Source organism: Cupressus sempervirens, chromosome 5, assembly GCF_028749045.1.
Source record: "Cupressus sempervirens isolate cs-2001-9-10 chromosome 5, ASM2874904v1, whole genome shotgun sequence".
In the NCBI taxonomy this organism is placed as follows: domain Eukaryota; kingdom Viridiplantae; phylum Streptophyta; class Pinopsida; order Cupressales; family Cupressaceae; genus Cupressus; species Cupressus sempervirens.
The window spans coordinates 837,303,309-837,325,585 of NC_143122.1; the positions used below are offsets into that span (position 1 = coordinate 837,303,309).

General features: G+C 34.3%; 1 protein-coding gene and 3 non-coding genes across 4 annotated transcripts; 2 read left to right on the forward strand and 2 right to left on the reverse strand.

The window, feature by feature from the left end:
- Positions 1–2,748: 2,748 nt before the first annotated feature.
- LOC149558482 (berberine bridge enzyme-like D-1) lies at positions 2,749–4,763 on the reverse strand. The gene has a single exon (XM_089832691.1). It carries the CDS (start codon positions 4,644–4,646, stop codon positions 3,090–3,092), a length of 1,557 nt encoding a protein of 518 aa, XP_089688817.1. The 5' UTR covers positions 4,647–4,763; the 3' UTR covers positions 2,749–3,089.
- A 2,122-nt stretch (positions 4,764–6,885) lies between these two features.
- TRNAG-UCC (transfer RNA glycine (anticodon UCC)) lies at positions 6,886–6,957 on the reverse strand. Its single transcript has one exon. It is a non-coding gene; the product is annotated as a tRNA-Gly (tRNA).
- A 455-nt stretch (positions 6,958–7,412) lies between these two features.
- TRNAV-CAC (transfer RNA valine (anticodon CAC)) lies at positions 7,413–7,486 on the forward strand. Its single transcript has one exon. It is a non-coding gene; the product is annotated as a tRNA-Val (tRNA).
- Positions 7,487–7,710: 224 nt separating this feature from the next.
- On the forward strand, positions 7,711–7,797 carry TRNAM-CAU (transfer RNA methionine (anticodon CAU)). Its single transcript is given in 2 exon segments — positions 7,711–7,748; positions 7,762–7,797. It is a non-coding gene; the product is annotated as a tRNA-Met (tRNA).
- The last annotated feature ends 14,480 nt before the right edge of the window (positions 7,798–22,277 follow it).

Genomic DNA, 22,277 nt, shown 5'->3' on the forward strand with positions numbered 1-22,277 from the left:
ATCCAACACAAACCTTCCCTAGAGAAGCTACCCCCAGGACAAGGCTATACTTGATTCCCTACAAGAGGGACCGCACTATTGATCAATATCCTCACCTCTAACAAGAGCCTAGGAATCTAGGACTTGAGATATATCAAAAATCCCTTGCTCCCCAGATAAAAGACCCCCCATACAAGTAACCTCCATCACATTCAAAGGGATAACAAGATCCTTAGAATCTCTTCCCAAGGGAACTTCCTTGGTGCTAACCTCATCAGTAGCCCTCCACTCAACTGCCAAAAGTTGCAATGTTTCAACTTCCTTAATGGAGATTCCTCCAAAATCTACCTTGTGGACCACAAAAATGGTCAAAGGTAGGGCACCCACCTGGTCTGCCTATTGTTGCTTGGGCCCTCCTTCCTGATTCACCATTTCCTTATATTGCCATACCTTTTCTCCCTCACTGGAGTGCTTAATTTTATCTTTGGAAGTTCCCTTGGCCTTATTCCTATTCTACGTTCGTTTCTTGGCTTTCTCCTCCATAAATCTAGGGCATAACTTAGCCACATGGCTTATTTTTTACAATGAAAGAACACAAAAGGGACACTTTTAAAATCCAATTTCTAAATGTGTGTACCCAGTTTGGAGTGAAGATACACAACCTTCAACATATCTCTACCCTCACTGACCCCAATGCAGATCCTTGCATAAGTTAATCGACTTCTTAACACCATAATGGGATCAATGGATAGCATCTCCCCAAAAGATTTTGTTATGTCATCAAAAACATCCTCATACCAAAACTCCATTGGAAGTTCAGGAAGGTGAACCCAAACAGGAGCTTGAACAAAGAAAGAATCATTAAGATGTCCATTTCTGCAAAGCAAGGGTGGATCGACTAAAAGACTTTTTATTAGTTATGATGATTGATATTTAAATATTTTTTTAATTTAAAAACATTAAATATTAAAAAAGTCTTAAAAGTACATGGTTTAAGATCCCTTATGTAATCTTATTCAAATTCAAAGGAAGGAATTATATATATAAATATTAATGGTTTGTTAATCAAGTATTATCTTATTTTTTATATTATTATAAAAATCATTTTTTATGAAAAATGAAGAAAAATAAAATTGGATGATATTATTTTTTGTGTTTTATGTTAAGCACGTGAAGATTTGTAAAATCTCATATATTAATTTAATTTTTTTAATTTTTTCAAATACCAAGATTTTTGAACTTTTAATATTAAATTCATATAATAAGGAAAGTCAACAATCCTATAGTATAACTTGAGATGAGATTGATATGTTTGTCTTGCCAACTTTGTGAGTGTGAGGGGATCTTGTATGTGTTAAAACATGAAAATGGTGATTAATATATTTCAATAGAAATTTCAACTTACAAGGAATTTATAACATAAGATATATATATATATATAAAGATAAGTACAAACTCATAAACTTGAAAAAATAGTATGGCGTAGTATGAAATATAAATTCACATACTAATATAGTGCAAGATGAAAATGTGGGTGGAAAAACAATGGCCAACTCTATCACTTGAGATTTTTTAAAACTTTAATGAAGGAAAACCTTACATTTTTCTTGGAAGCTGCCTTTTATATGACTAGTTTTTCTGTTATAGAGAAAAAAAAAATTAAATGGAAGAAGACTAGAAGTTAAAAGGTTAACAACCAATTTTAGACAAGATAGAAAGATCATTCTATAATTCAACTCTTTCAAGAAAGCTCAACACATAAGTCTTGTATAAATCAATGCAAAAATGTTGTATAATTTCTTAAGAGGTTGTATTAAAGATAAAGATAGTGAAAGGACAAGACAAATGATGAAAACTAACATGAACTTGAAATTTCCTAAGAATATTTTAAAAATTTGACAACAATAAAATTTTATTTGACACAAATTTTATAACCCTATTTATTTAGATTGATAATCCATTTATGTAGGCCTACAAATTTCACTTGGACATCATTTATAGACATTTCTCTAAACTACTATTGATGCATATCACATTTATATTGGAAAATGACCTCAACATGATATTTTTTGACATTTAACAATTAAATTAAAACTTAAAATATAACTATACTCTCATTTTTAAACTTAATTATTAAATATAAGAAATTGTTCCTTTGATGGTTAGGTAGAGAATTCCTTTATATTACATATATCAATTGAAAACTAAATCCAATTTACTTTTAATAAAATATTCCAAGCATGATTGTTCACATGAGAAACCTTTTAGTTAATAATAGGAAAGACAGACTAGTAGTTGATAAAAGTATCAATATATTGTAGTGGGTAGACAAAAGAGACCTTATAGTGATGCACTAGAAGTGTCATATCAACAACCACTCAAAAGATTCCTCCAAGTCTTATAAAATAATAATCAACCATGTGATGAAACATCAATATATCATTAAACATGACCTAGTGCACTCTTATGAGACTATCTTACAAGTTGAAAAATATTGATATGACCATATAAATTAGAAAACAATTTAAAATAAAAATAAAAACCTTACAAGCCTGTCATTTTTTTTTTTTTTAAATCACTAAATAAAATTAAAAGTAATTTCAAATATCTACAATTTCTTTTTCTTCTAAAAATCCTCTACTCCCATATCACTAAAATAAAAAATTTAGAATAGTTTTCTTAACATACTAAAAGAGAGGTAAAAATCTGTTACGACAAGAAAGATAGAAATGGGAGAGCTCAACAAGGAGTTCTCCCCTATCTACAAGGTTACGAGATAATTTAGAGGTAATTACCCCTTATTCTTAACATTTCAATCTTGCACATGATCACAAGCACAATTAGCCAAGCAACCCACAGCTCATTCTACTCCAAAAGAATATAAGTAAAACAAACCTACTCCAATGAAATGTAGAAACATAGCAGGAAGGGAGTAGGTTCTTAGTTTTGTCATGGACCATCTAAATCCAAAACCAAGCTAAATAAAAAGTAGACAAATTCAAATCTTCTCCAATAAATAAATAAAAAACAAAAATAATCAATGAGTAGAGATTTAAATTAAAAATCACCACCTCAATTAACTACAGCGGTCCAGTATTTACTCATACCTTTCAAACGGCAATGTCAGGCGGGATGCTCTGGACATTGCGGAACACATTGTGCGGATCAACTCTGCTCTTCACCCGCACCAGCCGCTCATAATTATTCAAAAAATACTTATTTCCCCATTTACTCGCCTCCTCAACGGCAGAAATACTCTTATTCAACTTCTTCCCAAAACTTCCAAGATCAAGGTCCATGTAATTCACGTACGCAGCACGCGGATTTTGCGACACGTAGGGTTGCATGAACGCGTAAAACTTCCTCAGCCATGCAAGATATTCGGCGCCGTCTTTTTTCTCATCGTACCACGACACAGAATACTGAATGCTGAACAAATTCTCGGCCCTGTGAGGAAACGGAACGGAATCTGCAGAGATTTCCCCCATTCTCCCTCCGTACGGGTCGAAGATAGCGCTCCCCAATGGCTGTTCTCGCAGAAATTTCAGCCCTCCGACGAGGGCTTTCAACGGGATCGGATTTCTCACATAGTCGGACTTGGCGTAAAAATACAATTTGTTTGAATCGTATCGGTCGGTTAGACTGGATACGTTGGAACCCCTGCCGGAGAAAAACAAGACGGATTCAATCCAGCTCATCTCTTTACAATCTTCCGTCACAATACCCAGCTCGGGAAAGCTGGAATTCAGGGATTTCAGCATGGCGGTTTTCCGGCCGAGGTACATGCAGTTAAAATTAGCGGCGGTTGTGCGATTATCCGGCGCCTGCAAGTAAGCGAACAGGTAAAACTCCTTCTCCAGAGCCGGCGCCGCCGTCTGCCACTTGTAAAGCAGCGCCGCCACGTTGAGCAGCCCCTGCCTGGAGACGCTGAACAATGTGACCGTGGGCGGGACTCGCAGGAGCTTAATCTTCCACGCCACCACAATTCCCCAGCTCCCGCCGCCGCCCCCCCGTAAAGCCCAGAAGAAATCTTCGCCCATGGTTTTTCTATCAAGCAGCCGCCCCTCTGCGTCCACCACGTGCGCATCGACAACGTTATCCGCCGCCAGGCCGTATTTTCTGGAAAGAAGGCCGAAGCCGCCCCCGCTGAAATGCCCGCCGGCGCCGACTGTTGGACACGACCCCGCCGAGAAACCGTACTCGCCGGAAGTTTGCTCTGCAATGGCGTAGTATATTTCCCCCAGCGTTGCGCCGCCGCCTATCCACGCCGTCTCTGTGGCGACATGCAATCTGACGGCGCTGAGATTGGCGAGATCTATTATTACGAAGGGCGCTTCGGCCGTGCTGGAGGTGCCTTCGTAGCTGTGGCCGCCGCTGCGTATGCGGATTTCGTAGCCCCCTTTGCGAGCGCATGTGACCGCCGCTTGGACTTGGGGGCTTGTCTGCGGGAGAATGATGAAACGGGGCTTTGGCACGTGTGAATCCGCGTACCTGAGATTCTGTATGGAGTAGTCTAGCAAAAATTTGTAGTCTTTGGAATGGATGCTTGTTATATTTCTTATGCCATTTGATGCCACGCACTTTGCATAAAATTGATCTGAGACTGCAAATGCTGGTGTGAGAAGGAGAAATACGAGAGCACAAAAAATGGATGTTTTTGAAGCCATCCCGTTTTGAGCAAGGTTGGGCTTTCTGTTCAGCTGTCTTTCATTTTCTTAAATGGGTAAACAATGGGCCTGCAAGGAAAAACGTGAGCCACATATATTTGCTTGGACATTGTTCGCTTCGCACGACTTTTGTCGTTTTTTTCATATACATTGGACTGGTGATTTGTACATTGAATAGCTGGCTCAGTTTCCCTCCTATAACTCCGTCTCTAATTCCGTCCGGCAACGTCCTGTAATCAATTAAAAATTTTAATTAATCAATGGAAAATTAAAAAATAATTAATGTAATTGTTTTTTTTTTAAATTTAATTCCGGCTTACAATAAATGAGACATTATCGTTACCGCCTAGACAATATTGGTAGTAAGACATTATTTGCTTGGAGACTGTTAGCTTCACACTACTTTTGTGTGTAGAAGCTACGTTAACAAATAAATTAGGATTCTTAGATTGAATTGTAGGCCGAGTCTTTGTTTTAAAGTGCCGCCTACGGCCTGGTCTTGTGGATTTTCTGGAGCCGATTGCTCAAAACTGATGGGAAATTTTCAAAATTGTATTTTTTTTTGTTTTTTTAACTGGCAACCTTCCTTCAATTGGAATATGATATTTGCTTGTGTGGATGGATCAAAAAGTAGAAGGGGAAGAGATCTTAATTATTGCTTTTCAAAAGTTCAGAAAAGAAATAATATATGTATTAATAGCTGATCATTTTTCAACTTTCTTGGTTGCTTATTGTTCTATTTGTGTCGAGTACTATTTTTTTTGTGAGTGGCTATTGGGGCTGAATCTAATGGGGAGAATGCTTTAACACGACACTTTTAGACCACTACACACTCTACGACTTCTACCCAGAGCTCCATAAATATGCAAATGCCTCATCTGCTCTTTAATCAGAAAAAAATTGACAAATCTTGACATATAAAAAAATATCTGATCTCGAGAATCTATGGTTTTTAATTTGTGGTTTAGACATTTTCATTAATGAAGAGGGTCAATTTTTATTTCATTCTATTTCTTTTCTATGCTTTCCTTTTAGACCTATAGAATACATTCATTCAATCATTAGTACTTAGGAACAAGAATAATCTTAAAGCCCCAACCATTAATGTAACATTGTCAAATGTATCTTGTACTAAACTAATAATAGCTATATAATAATCATTGGAACATGCTCAACTAATAGATCCTTTCTAATATTAGTTGAACACCATAATTTTATGCTTTTTCCAAGATATTTTAAGATAGAAGGTGGTTGTCTATGAATTTTAATTTGGCATATTGCATTCATGTGATTAAATAAATAATATTAATAAAAATTTGAAGAAAAGTAAAACTAGTCAGACAATTTCATGAATGGAACACTTAGCACTCATTGCATATAGTTATGCTCACATAGCACTAGATCGTTCATCTCAATACTACAATGCAAGTGTACTTAACTATGGAGTTCCCTCTAAGATTAAACCCACTTACTTCAAATGAAAAGATTTTCCAAGCTTTCTTCTGACCTAATATGCATACTATTACTTTGTTTTGTGGCCCAATTGAGTGTTGTGAAAACTTTTGCATAAATACTTTAATTAACCTTACTAAAAGCATCATATTGATTCAAACATTATCTAGATTATTTGGTATAAATTAGAGTTAGAATTAAATTCTTGTTATTTTAACTTCTTATAAAATCAAAGTTGGAGATAACTTTTTATATGAGTGTTGCAATTTTTGTGTCAAACTAATTGACCTATGTTTCATGACTAGTAGTTGAAACTCATTTCATGAGAATGAATGGAACACTTAGAATTCTTTGTATCTAGCTAATACTCAACATCAATCACTATTCCTCCCTCAAATCGTCCATCTCAGTACTACTCCATGTGAATGTGTTTAACCAAAATTTCAAAGGGAAAGATTCTCCAAGATTTCTTCTTGACCAATTCAATATTAATATGCATACTAAAAGTATTAGATTGATCCAAATTTTATCTTTAAATGAGCTCAATAGAAATCAAATCTTGTTGAATGGAAAATTCCAATATCATTAAAAAAAAATTAACAATTTGAAAATGTTTTACAAATAAAACAGCCAAACGAGTCCATATAAGTAAGCAAAACAAGTGTTGTGGATAAAGTTTCCGACGAATGACAGGAGCACCTCACTCGCAACTTAAAAGGCGATAAAAGTGAATCAAATTTCAATTTCTTAATCAAGAGTATAGCAATACAGATCTACTTTATTTCATTGCGTCTGCCGGGAGTCGAACCCGGGTCTATTGCTTGGAAGGCAATTATCCTAACCGTTGGACTACAAACGCAGGTGAAAATCAATTTTGTAATTAAGGGAAAGATGTCACGACTCATGGGCTCTCTTCACACCCCTCGAAAAACTTTATTGCTGCTCATGGAAATTAACATTAAAATATTTTCCCAAATTAACATTTTGTTTGGTTTGTAAAAATAGATTACTTGGCTTGGAGTCAGCTAGAGTCGATGAATGAAAGACAGATGTCATTAATATCTGTTATGTGAAAGCAGTTTATGAGACCTCTTCTAAGCAGAATACATTTCTAAATATGGAATCTTAAATAATTTGTAACAACATTTGAATAACATTGCAGATCTAATAGCAATTTAGGAAATTCAAACAGCAGCAGGATCTTCCAATAAGATCTTATGAAATTCGTCAATTTTTGAAAAATTGGATATTTGTAGTGATATAATTTGCAATTCACTTCTTGAAATAATTTCTGTTACGATTATGTAACAGCACGTCTGGGTGGTGTAGTTGGTTATCACGTTAGTCTCACACACTAAAGGTCCCCAGTTCGAACCTGGGCTCAGACATGTATTTCAATCTACATTTTTTATTAGCTTTAACCTTTATTTTTAATTTAAAAAGTGCTGAGAGGATAAAAGGTTCGTTTGTTTGAATGCATTGTTGGAAGCATGTATGACTCGAGTACATTTGAGACGAAAAAGTTAATAAAATATAGTTTTAATCTATCTAGCTCGGTAGCCATAAAATGCAAAACTGTCTTCTATAAAAATGAACGATGGGAAACAATCAAGGGGTGGTGGCGCAGTTGGCTAGCGCGTAGGTCTCATAGCTGATTTGAGGAATCCTGAGGTCGAGAGTTCGAGCCTCTCTCACCCCACTCAAATGTTTTCTCTAAAAAACTTGTACACTTATTTCGTATTTAGAACATTATGGTTTGCACCTTTTTTTGTTAGTTTGGGATGCAAGCAGCAGCGTCTTATCTACAAATAGACAATTTTATTCCTGCAATTATTTTAATTATCTTTGGTTAAATGATCAATAACTATATGTTGTATAGTATTATGTTTTAAATATTGGAACATTTTTAGTTAGATTGGCATGTAAGCATCATTACCTTTTCTACAAATAGACAATTTTATTCATAAATTTCAGTGATTCAATTTTTTCCTGCTGTTATTTTAATTATCTTTGGTTAAATGATCAAAAACTATATGTTGTGGAGTACCATGATTAAAATACTCCAATGTTTTGTTAGTTTGGGATGTAAGCATCGCCTTTTCTACAAATAGACAATTTTATTCTTGAATTTCAGTGATTCAATTTTCTCAATTATTTTAATTATCTTTGGTTAAATGATAAAAAATTATATGTTGTGGACTACTATGTTTAAAATATTGCAACTTTTAACAATTCAACAATGTTAGAATTGATGGCTTATCATCAAACAACAATGCTTTCATTGGTCTAGTCTCCTAAGTATTTTCACCTTGTGTTATTCCATGAGCCATGCCCACTAGAACACCTTCATCGAGTTTGATTATATGCATGCTAATGACTACAAAACTGTGCTAAAGTATTTTATGAATTTGCCTTAAAATTGTATAAAACCTCACCAAGAATATATTTTATCTTATATTTAATTGAAGTTATTCATGCTAACGTTATTCTAGTATATTCATTGTTCCTTGTCTATAAACTACCCCATTGACTCAAGATTTTATTGTATTAGACATGAAGTCTTGTTGTTTCTTTATTTGGGTGAAGTTTCTTAGGTTGATTTTGTTACTTGTCTTAGAACTAAACAAGTTTTTGTTGGGTTGACTCTAGAAGAGGGTCTCTCTTGAAGTTGGCATCTTTAACATGATCTTGATGATCATATAGTTGATATGTAGATGGGTAAAATGAGATACATACAATACATCCTCTATCTAAACATGCCAAATGTTTGTTAGTGTTATCGATTGTCTAGGCATGAAATTGAGATGGTCCTTTGACCAAACTAGTTGTTAACACTCTTCCTTCAAGAATAAAATAATTTATGTAGTTGACTGCAAAGCCAAGGAAAATAGAAAAGACAATGCTTCATCTAAGCCATTTATTTGTTTTAGTGGCTAAATTCAAAAACTAAAGATATAAAAAGAAAACCACAAACAATAGACAAATTTTTTTTCCCTCTTATAGGACATTTTGTAAATCTATGCTAAAATTTACACAAGTTGCATTAGCAATGATCAATTCTATCATCTCCAAGGGTCATCGCCACCAACAACACTTCCCCAACTTTGATGGTTTAATAGTGATCTTGTAGTCAATTTAAGTTATTGCAAGGAGAATGTGAGTTAAAAACATGATGACCTTTCAAGCCATTCATTCTTATAGGCAATTTCAATTCTAGAGGACTTCCTACGAAATATTTATTTATCTTTGGAAGAGCTACATAATAAGAATGCAAAATTTGAAGGAATGTATCCTCAAATTAAAATTATTGAATGCTTTTACTATCAATAATTATAATGTTCTGGATAAGAATAAAAGAGAAAGATATATATCAAAACTTTAAGGCCAATAGGTAATTCAAGCACTTATATTTCATCGATTAGAGTCATCTATCAAAGCTACAATTGTTAACGCTCACTCTTAGCAAGGGAGGATGATTTCTATCCAAATAAACATCACAATGTATTATTGTTATCTCACAAAAACATTAGGAGTATGATATGCCCAAGAATATCAACTATATTATTTTCACCATACTCATATATTTTCTTGGTATGTGAATTAGCATCACGTCTTATGATGTCTACCAGAGAAAAATATCTGCACATGGTATCTCCATATGCTAAGACTCATAACACACCATGCCATATCTTAATAACCTAGATACATGAGATAGACACTATTAGATTGTGTGGCATGTCAATGAATATGTTTGATCAAAAGATATTCATCATAATGTATAGCATATCCACAGATGGATATGTGCAGGATCATGGTGTGCCAAAAAGTGGTGATGTGAAAAAAATGGAGTTTTAAAACATCTAAAAGTGTTTCAAAATTTGGTCTAATTTTTTTCCACCCATCCTGATACCAAAGTAAAAAGGTTAGACCAACCCTTATCGGATATTTGATCCATTATCAGGTACCCAATATCATATCGAGTATTGGATATGAGATCGGATACCCAAAACCTGTGACTACAAATTTAAAAAAAAAGAAACCTGAGAGCAATCATTTTCTATTATTTTTCTCCCCTTTTTGGGCATATGATAGGAAAATGGGTATATGATTCAAGTAAGTAATTTTCATTTTTGTTTATTTAATGGTTTTCAATGAATTGTATTTAAAATTAGGTTTTTTTAAAAATAGAAATCACTGATTTGTTTTAATTTAATTAAAAACTATTAATACAAAGTAAGTTTTGGATTCTTTGCAATTTAATAGGCATGTCTAGCCCGAATGATATCGATAGCACTGAGTCACGAAACAATGTTCCTCAAAACCTTCCACCAAATGATCCTTTACCCCCTCAAAACCATCCACCAAACGATCCACTACCCCCTAAAACCCTCCTCAAATTGAAGATTTGATACAATAAAATCTTACTGAACTGAGGGGTTTGCAGATCACATATAACACTATACCTTCACTAGCTCCCATGTTATCCACATTAAACACCATAGTGGATAATATTCATACACTTACTGATGAACAAAATGTTGCTCTTCACTAGTGTGAGAAAACGCATGCCATGTTTGATGATGGGTTGGACTATGATGAGGTTGCGGCCCTAAACATAAGTAAAGATGATATAGTTAATCTTTATGTAAACCCAAAAATCGGTAAAAAAGTAGACTGCACAAAGCCCAAATTATCAATTAAATGGAGCACAAATGAGGCTATGTGTGTGAACTTTTGGGATCGTTGGTGGATGGTTTTTGAAAAACCTCCACACAAATATTTAGAGGTGTCATTCTATTTCGTTATAAAATTGTATGTTGAATTTGTGTTGGTCCTCAAGGTGAACTACTAGAGCATGAGGCCCAACATGGGTGTAGGAGGAGGAGCTCCTCAGGATAGACCCTTTGTCTAGTGGAAGAAAGCTGACACTTTTATCCCCATTACTGATGTGCCCCCCCTTCCTCCAATGCAACATCTTAATATCATTGTAGAGGCTAGCTTTCAAACTATTAGATACATCCATAGATTAAGTAACCCATCAATATCCCAAGCTAGGTCAGTGTTGCCTCCTCGTGTTGATGATGCTTGCGCAAGTTCATCATCAGTGAGTTCATCACATGTTTGTGTGCCCCATGCTTTCATAATTTGCAAGAATATTTGTTTTTGTCCCACTAGAAAATTTCTAAGTATCAGTTTCTATTTGAGGAGGATGATACATCAAACACACCTACAAAGACTACACACCCTAATGTGAGAGAGGAGGAGCATGCAGAGCCATGAGATCCTTCTATGTTGGTACATGTATATTTTTTTGTTACAACATATGTGGTTTAAATTTAATCTTAATAATAGAATAATTTTAACCCATAGTGACTTAGACATGTATTCGATCTTCATTCATGTTTAGTTGATGGCTCAAGAGGAGCTTAGATAGGTTGATGATGTCACACTCTTAGCTATTTCATTTGGCCTTGAGACATCTATGGTACATTATGTTGTATTCTCATTATTTTTTTATTTGATATTGAAACATATATGGTCTCTAATCTTTCTTTTCTCTTGCAGGTATCACCTGTCAGTGAGGGGCAGAGTGTGGGGGGTGAAGCACAACCCGTTGACAAGGGAAAGGTAATTAGGTATTTTTAAAGTGACTAAATATCGATGCATTCTTGTAAAATATTTGTGCAAATGAAATTTAATTACATTCTTTATTATACAAGGCATGGCTATTGGTGATGAGTCCAGGCAAATTCGGCATCGTAGACCCTTTGCCATTTCCATTTGTAGAGAGAGAGCCCCATTGTATGTATAAGTATTATTTATTTGTTATTTTCCTTATTTTCATAAACTAATTTCCATGATATTAACAACTAGGCTTTTATATCTCATAGGAAACACCTAGTGCACAGGAGGCTCGATGTCAGAGTTTTGTATCTTTGCTTACATAGTCATTATACCCAAAGGAGGAGTCGATAGAGGTAAGCTTTAGTTTGAATTCTTGATTATATGTTATAAATTTAATATTATATGAATTATAATATTATAGTTAAAGTTGTAAATCCATATGACAACCATACTTGAACATATACATGCCACAATCAATGAGGTTAGAGGATTGCCAAGGACATATGAGAGGACTCCTGACCGTTGCAGGAGGTTGACGAGAGAGGTATTTATGATGAAAGTTTAAAACTATAAATCTTCATTAAAAAAGGGATCATTATGAATTTGATTAATTCAATGTTAGATACATAGAATCATATAAATTTAGTAGTCTAACTTTGGGTTTTCCTTTTTTGTTTATGTAGGAGGCATCTGATCCACTATCAACCTAGGATAGTATAGTTGTCTTAGTGCGCATCATGAGACATTTTGAGATGGCATATGCCACATTTTATACTGAAACATTGATATTATACATATTTTGATAGCATGATCAACCACATTTTGTATATGGATCTATGTCTTTTGATATATATATTTTCATAATTTGTCTATGGATACATGAACTTTGATATATGTTTGTGTAATTTGTCTATAGATACATGTATTTTGATAGATATTAATTTTTTTAATTTATGTGCACAAGGATATGTATATTAATTTAGTTTAGTATTGTTTAATTTATCATGGATCATGTGTGTTTTTCATGTTTATGATATATCATTCATTTTTATCATGTTTGTTATATTCAATTCAAATGCAATAATTTGTGAAGAACATTTTAACAACCTTTATTATCAAATTTTGATGCAATATTTAATTTGAAATTATATCATATATGTTTAATTTGAAATGATCTATGCAATCCCTTAAGATGTCAACAATTAGCCAAATCCATGGCCAATTTGGTCTTAGGAGCCAATCTTTGGTCTTACGAGACATTTCAGTATGTAGTGGTCGCAAATGTTATAGGGGCTGTGTGGTCAAAATAGGGGTGTCATTAGGTGTCACTAGGTTATTGTAGATCACAACATGATCATCCTATAGCATTACACATTTCACCAATAGCCCCCACAAACTTTGAGTTGCGACCATCAGAAGATCAATCTCCAAACACACTTAGAGCATCTTAGAGACTCTTCAATACAGGGTGGCCACGATCATTATAGGCACTCCACAATCAGAAAAAGCATGTCATTAGGGTTCACTCACCCATCCATAGCTAATGGCATTGACGATTTGATGCCAAAATCAGTGGTTTCAAAGTTATGTAGTGATGCACCAATGAACTGAGGCACACTACAAGTTTTGGCATCGAGCAAGTTCATTGTGCCAAATCCAAAAATAATGTGATCTCTTCAAAATGAGATAGATTATTATAGACCTCAACATAACTATTCTGTAGCATTGGACATTTCACTAATATCCCCCATGAAATCAATCTCCAAATGCACTTAGAGCATCTTAGAGATTTTTTGGTACAAGGTGGCCACAAACATTGTAGGCTCTTCATAGTTAGAAAAAGAGTTTCATTATGGTTCACCCACCATCCAAATCTAATGGTGCTAACAACTTGATGCCAAGATCAATGGTTTCAAAGTTACAAAGTGATGTACCAATGAACTGAGGCACACTACAAGTTTTGGCATCGAGTGAGATCGATGTGCCAAATCTAAATAGAGTGGGATCTCTCTAAAATGAGATAGGTTATTGTAGACCTCAACATCACCATCCTATAGAATTTGACATTTCATCGATAGGCCCCACGAGCTCTGAGTGACGACCCTCAAAAGATTGATCTCCAAACACAATTAGAGCATCTTAGAGACTCTTCAGTATGAGGTTGTCGCGAATGTTGTAGGCTCTTTGTAGTCGAAACAAGGGTGTCACTAGGGTTCACCCACCCATACAGAGCTAATGAAATTGTCAATTTGATGCCAAGATCAACGGTTTCAAAGTTATGTAGTGATGTACCAATGAAGTGAGGCACACTACAAGTTTTGGCATCGAGCAAGATCATTGTGCCAAATCCAAACAAAATGTGATCTCTCTGAAATGAGATAGGTTATTGTAGACCTTAACATTTCCATCTTGTATCATGTGATATTTCACCGATAGCCCCCACAAGCTCCAAGTTACGACCCTCAGAAGATCAATCTCCAATCACACTTAGAGCATCTTAGAGACTCTTCGGTGTGGGGTGGCCACAAATTTTTTAGGCTCTTTGAGGTTGGAACAAGGGTGTTACTAGGGTTAGTATTAAGTAAAAACTTTTTTTTTTAGCTCCCTCAAGTTTTTGGCATTGTGCACAGTGAAAGTTTGGTGTTAGTATTAAGTAAAAACATCATTTTTTAGGTCCCTTCACATTAATTACATTAAATAAAAACATCCTTGTTTCTTACATTAAATCAACAAGTTTATATTTACAATATCTCAAGTGCTTCATCATTATTACATCAATACACAACTACCAGAAATCGTAGTGTCAAAAACCGTAGTATCAAAAATAGAATAGATATTTCTTCATTCCACTCCTTATTTAGTTTTTATCTTCATGCATGGCTACTCTTCATGATGTATCTACATTCCAATATCATAAAAAATATTATTAAATAATTAGATTAAACAAGATAATCATCAGTTCACCAAATCATTATGAACAAAAGAACATACAAAGTAAATATACCTAGTCGAGTGTTTCTATAGGGTCCTCTATCTACTTTAGGGTCTCCAATAGGGCTTCATGATCAATATTACTAATAGTAAAAAGTTCTTTCACTTTTGGTCTTCCTTGATGCTTCAACAACTTCACATTTGCTACTATAATAAGATAATAACATATGAGAATTGTTTTGTGCTTATGATAGTCTTTGAATGCAGAAATTTCATTCCTTCTAAGCATGTATGTCTGTAACCATGTTTCAACAAAAAAAATTGAACCAATAGGATATGTGAATCCATCATCATCTATAATCTATTGTGCAAGCTTTTGTTTACCTTTTACACAACATGTTAACCAATAATCTGATTTCTCATCATTCCCCTGTGGTGCAACCAATGAAAAGATGTGTCTTAGCTGAAAAAGATTTGATAGATGGTTATGCTCAATTGAACTCTCCATGTCATCATTTATCATAGAGGGTATGATAGAAAATGGATTAAGATTATGCGGAGCCTATGTGTCCACCTAGTCACTCAACTCAAGGTGATCCCAATCACACTAAAAACAACTAGGACTAAAGCAAGCTAGTTTTCGTGTCCAAATGGTCCATGTAATAGAATCAGAGCTCCAAAATGAATACATTTTTGATGAATCTCTAACAATAAGACCATCTGATATATCATCCATGGACCCTTCCTCAACCAACCAAAAGAACCTATGTACTATTGAATCAAGAGTCTCCCCTTGTGATAATGTTGAACCACACCAATAAATAATGCTATGAGAACCAAGAAGCTTTGCTTCTGAAATCTTCAATTGTTCCTTAACTAGAACCCTTTTCACACATACCCCTGCCCCATCATGTTCTCCTTTTCAATTTTCAGACTCAAAAAAACTCCAAATATGAGGCACCCCCTCTCTACATGCATCGTACACAACCAATTAAACATGCAAACATTCTTGAGTTGACTTGTGCTTATGTGACCAAATTTTATGTCTATCTATAGCAGTTTCATGCTCCTATAAGAAATTAAAATAATTCTCAAAACAATATTGCACAAACTCGTGAGAGTCAAATCTATCATCACTCATGCAAAAATGAGACTCTCTAATAATCTTTTGATTATCTTTCGCACTATTAGAGGCATGTCTATATGTTATGTGGACAAAATTAGCAATGTGAATGGAGTTGTAATATTGAGATCGTGTCTCATTTTGGGTCTACAATGTGTAGTTCTCTTCAAAGTCAACAATTGATATAATAGCGCCAAAGGGAAAAGTCTCCTTACACATTCTAAATTGTTGATCCAACCATTGAGATCTGTGACTATGCCTTGTGTACTTGTAGAAAATATTTGTCTTGAAATCTGACATAAAAATAGCTACACTGATTTCTTTTACAACTAATTCACATCTAGAGCCCTCACCTCCACTCTTTAATGTGTATTTTACTATTTCATATACCTTTTTTTCTTTACTATTATCCTCACAAGATCTTGTTCACACCCCTCATGAAAACATATATCAAACTTGGAGAAGCCACCACATTCTGAACACTTCTCATTTAAGAAGGCATTTCTATAAAAGAAACAACCATCAACTCTATAACATAAAAATTGATCTAGCAAGTTTCATTACTATGCAAAGTAGAATGGATGGAGCATAATAGTTCATGGTGCATAGAAAACTCCAGATGATATTTATAACATGTATTTTGAATCCTAAGTGGCACACAATAAAATGGCTTCAAGGATTCAAAAACCCTTTGAGATACATGCAATATTGGATGAATCTCTCTAAATTCTTTGAACAAAATAGTTTGACTTACCTCTAAATAATGTTTAGGATGTGGTGTGCAGTCTTTAATACCAATTCTCAACTTCAACATGTCTTTAGCATTGGGTGAAACTCTTGAGCTAGAGTGTCAAAACTATCTAATTGCTTGCTTCACATCATTAGTTAGCTCCTTATCAAAATACGAAAGTCTCCCACTAGAAGCTCATGTATCATTTTGAAGAGGATCATCAATTATCTCTCGTTTAGTAAGTATTGTTCTCAATGTAGTATGATTTAGGTTCAACTCGATACAAGTTTGTCTCATATATCTACCCTTTCTCAAATGATGACTTACCAAAGAGGTTGTAATAACCCTTCGAGTTGCTCTCATATCCTTCTCCCTGCTATTTTTCCCAATGCTATTGAGAGCATTGAAAAGATTCTTCACAATAATGACATTTATTTGCATTTTCTTATTGACACAAATATTCAATTTGGAAATCATACATATCATATTTTGCATCTTTAATAAGTGCATAAAAAGTTGACATTGCTCCACCACTGTCTTGTTGCTGAAAAACATCTTATATAGTCTTGAAGCCCATAACCGAATGATTCTTTGTGATTTTTTTCTTTCCAAATTACTAATAATCGTTTCATCAATTTCAATTAACCATTTAGGTGTTGTAGGACCTTCATTTTAGTTGTAATTAGGAGATATGTAACATTCCTATGCATTTTTATTTTCAACATTGTCAATCGTGGCATTCATATTATAAATTGGTAAATTTTCATTCTTCAAATTTTCAATCCCGACATTGTCATTATCAATTGGTACATTTTCATTCCCCAACTGAACATATTCATTTTTTGGACCTTCGATCAATACATCATCAACTTGATTGACATTTAACATACCTTTTATCTTTCTTCAATGATTTAACTTGTCTCTTTCACTAGATGTTGCAATGTCTTCATTTGATACCTTACGTTTGCGTTTAGCCTTTCGACTACTACTACTCCAAATTCAGACAAAAATAACAAAGACCTAATGAAATTTTGTAGCTACATTTCAAACAATAGGCCCCCCAAAAAAATTCTACAAGACATTGTTGAACCCCTTGAAAAAGAAAAAAAAAAGTCATTGTTGGGTCTATAGTGACGGAGAATATTTTAGTAAAAGTCTGTCAGTGGAAAGATTCAGGTACCTGATATGATATCAAGTACCAAAAATTTGTGCCCAAAATTTGGAGGGAAATCAAGTGGGGACAATAATATATAGTATTTATAGTCATATATATTATTTACTTGAGAATAATTATATATTATTATTATTATATAATATATATTATTGTTTTATAATATAGTATTTATAATAATATATATATTATTTATTATATTATCATATATATAGTTAATAGTAATTATATAAATATATAGAATTTACTTATTATATATTATAGTTATTATATATTATTATATACATCTATTATATATTATTTTTAATCGATCATATGGGTTGAAGAGGGTCATAGGCTAACCAACAATGTATCCCTAGGGGTCCTAGAACCCCTAGGGACATATCATAATTGATCATAATGGTTAAATAGGGTTGTAGGCTAACCTATGACCCCCTTCCATCCATTTCATCACCAAATATGTCCCTAGGGGTCCTAGGACTCCTAAGGACATATTGTAATCAATCTTAAGGGTTGAAGGGGGTCATAGGATAATCTATGACCCCCTTTGACTCATTTCATCACGACATGTGTCCCTAGGACCCCTAGGGACATATAGTAATAGGATAACCTATGGGTTGAATGGGATTGTAGGCTAAACTATGACCCCCTTCGATCCATTTCATTACCAAATGTGTCTCTAGGGTTCCTAGGACCCCTAGGGACATGTCGTAATTGATCATATGGGTCAAATGGGATCATAGGATAACCTACAATCCCCTTTGACCCATTTCATCACAACATGTGTCCCTGGGGGTTCTAGGACCCCTATGGACATATCCTACTTGATCATATGGGTCAAAGGGGGTCGTAGGCTAACCTATGAGCCCCTTTGACCCATTACATTGTGACATGTGTCCCTAGGGGTCCTAGGACCCATATGGACATATCATAATCAATCATATGGATTGAAGGGGGTCGTAGGCTAACCTACGACCCTCTTTAACCCATTTCATCATGACATGTATCCCTAGGGGTCCTAAGACCCCTAAGTACATATCATAATCGATCATATGTGTCGAATGGGGTCGTAGGAAAACCTATGACCCCCTTCGACCCAATTCATCGCGACTAGTGTCCCTAGGGGTCCTAAATATTACAATCGATCATATGGGTTGAATGGGCTCATAGGTGACCCATTTCATTGTGACATGTTGATCATATGGGTCGAATGGGTTCATAGGCTAACCTGTGACCCCCTTCATCCCATTTCATCAGCACATGTGTCCCTAGGGGTCCTAAGACTCCTAGGGACATATCATAATTGATTATATGGGTCAAATGGGGTCATAGGCTAACCTACAACCCCTTTCAATCCATTTCATCATGGCATGTGTCCCTAGGGCTCCTAGGACCACTAGGGACATATGGTAATTGATGATATGGATTGAAGGGGGTCGTAGGTTAGGTCGTAGGCTAACCTACAACCCCCTTTGACCCATTTCATCATGACATGTGTCCCTAGGGGTCCTAGGACCCATATGGACATATTGTAATCGATCATATGGGTTGAATGGGGTTATCGATTAACCTACAACCCCTTTCGACCCATTTCATCATGACATGTGCCCTAAGGGTTCTAGGACCCCTATGAAAATATTGTAATTGATCATTTGGCTTGAATGGGGTTGTAGGCTAACCTACAACCCCCTTCAACCCATTTTATCACTACATGTGTCCCTAGGGGTCCTAGGACCCCTAGTGACATATCATAATCAATCTTAAGGGTTGAAGGGGGTTGTATGCTAACCTATGACCCCCTTCAACCCATTTCATCATGACATGTGTCCCAAGGGTCCTAGGACCCCTAGGGACATATTGTAATCAATCATATGGGTGGAATGGAGTCATAGGCTAACCTACGACTCCCTTCAACTTATTTCATCAACCCTTTTTAATCCATATTGTAATTGATCATATGGGTCAAAGGGGGTCATAGGCTAACCTACAACCCTTTTTAATCCATTCTAAGACCCCTAGGGACATATTATAATCAATCTTAAGGGTCAAAGGGGGTCGTAGGCTAACCTGACCCCCTTCAACCCATTTATTATGACATGTGTCCCTAGGGGTCCTAGGATATCTATGAACATATCACAATCGATCATATTGGTTGAATGGGGTTGTAGGTTAACCTATGACCCTCTTCAACCTATTTCATCACAAGACATATCGTAATTGATCATATGGGTCAAATGAGGTCGTAGGCTAACCTATGACACCTTCGACCCATTGCATTACCAAATGTGTACCTAAGGATCCTAGGACCCCTAGGAACAGATTGTAATTGATCAAATGGGTCGAAGGTAATCTATAACACCTTCGACTCATATCATCACAACATATGACCCTAGGATTCCTAGGATACCTTGGGACATATTATAATTTATTGAACTATATAATATTGTGTAATAATTTCTACTACTATGTTAAAATATATATTATAGTAGTATATTTAATAATATATATTTATTATTATATAGATAATATTTATAATATTATAGATAATATAGAATACTATATAATAATATATCATACTATGATCCTAATATGCTATGTAATCATATTTCATATCATATATAATATAATAATAATAATATTTATTATATAATATATAATAATAAAATAACAATAAAAAATATTCCAATATGATTATATCTTAAATGTAAAACATATTTAAATATGATTGTAAGCCTTTTGGTTTAAAATGTACAATTGGTTCCCACTATCTCAAATTTAAAATTTCATATTTTGTCACCACATTTCGGGCACCCGATTAGGCTTGGTATTTACCAAACCTCTTTGGTCAACTCAAAATATTTTTGGGCCATGTTTTCTTGACTTTTAGACTTCGATTAGCCATCTGATAATATTTTTTCTTCCAAATTCAATGAAATAGAAAGGGTTTTTTAAGAACACTCTCAAGATTCCATTAATCTAATTGGTGTCAAATAATGAGTTTGATAGGTATTTATTAGTTAATTTCTATTGAAGATGTATGTAAACTGTTAATTGACATACTGATTGACAAATAGCTATAACTTTCAAATGATAAAACATTATTGAGATCGAAAAGTTGCATCACATTCTATGCTTTTCCTAGTATAAGAAAAATTTAATTTTGTAAAGTTTTCAATTAGTTAAGGAAGTCCGACTTGGGAATTTTTTATTCTGAAAAAGTTATAGTAGAAAATTTTTATTTTATTATTTATTTGGAATAAATATACCCAAACATAAGTGTCACATCTGGGAATGAGTCTACTTTCTACATCTATAATCATATTAAAAAATATTATGATTTGATTTTGATTAAGGTTGTCAAACATACACCTACTTTTTATTTTTGCCCTGAAATGTTTGTAGTACTACATTAAAATCCAAAATTTTGACCAATCAAATATTTTTTTCTCCAGATAAGGCCTAGTAGTTTAGAAACTATATTCAATTTCATACAGATTAGTTTCTTACAAATTTTTGATATAAAGGCCATAACCACTTTAAATTATGTCTCAAGTTAACATAACCCTTATTTGTTGGTTTTTCATTGCCACTTAAGGCCATAGTTTGGTTGACCATGGTCTTGCACATACCCAAATATCTTACTACAAGATATCCTCCATAGTGTATGGTATATCCACATATATCTTACTACAATATATCCTTCACACAAATCATTAGATTGTATGCAATACCAACAAATATCTTATTACAAGCTATCCACCATTATCTAATGATATTAAGAGTAGTGGTCTATGAATATCAAGCCTCATGATATTCACCAAGTAGTCAAAATGTCCATAATGTATAGATGCATATGTATCACTCATATGATATTTTCCATAGGGATAGTATAATTCATGGCCTATCCATGGATATTGAATCCATCATGATATATATAGACACACACACACACAATACAACTCATAGATATCTATTAGGTGATATCTATCTCTTAGTTGATATTGATTACAAGATAAAATCTATTATGTTCTTCTTATGTATCATCCATATGACATACATCATGATAGAAGGTTAGATTATTGTAAGACTGCCACCTTACTATAGTAAACATAAAAAAAACATCAATGAAAGATCATCACCTTCCATGATATTTACAAAAATTCATGTAGTAAACATGACATCTACCATGAACATTTCTAGAGAGTTGAATAAAGGCTTTCACCTCAAACTTATCTCTCATAGAGAAGGGTGCATTATAGTACATCTTAGGTAATCACTGATGTTGAGGCTTCCTCTCACTAGAGGCTCTAATCCATTAGTTCAAGATTGTCTTCAATAATGTACAAACTTCACTTTGGTAGAAGGGTTGGCAAAAAATGCCTATTGTCAAATCTTTAGTAATAATGTATTGTGAATGAGTAGTATTCCAAGTATCTATCTATGATTAAGGCAATCACATAAAGACCTTTAGTCTACATATATGTAACTTCATCTCATGAATTATATTCCTCTGACTACTATAGTTTCTTGATCACTGGAGAATCCATCTCATCATGGTCTACTCCCTTTAATAAATATGATCAAGATCCTCAAAAGTAA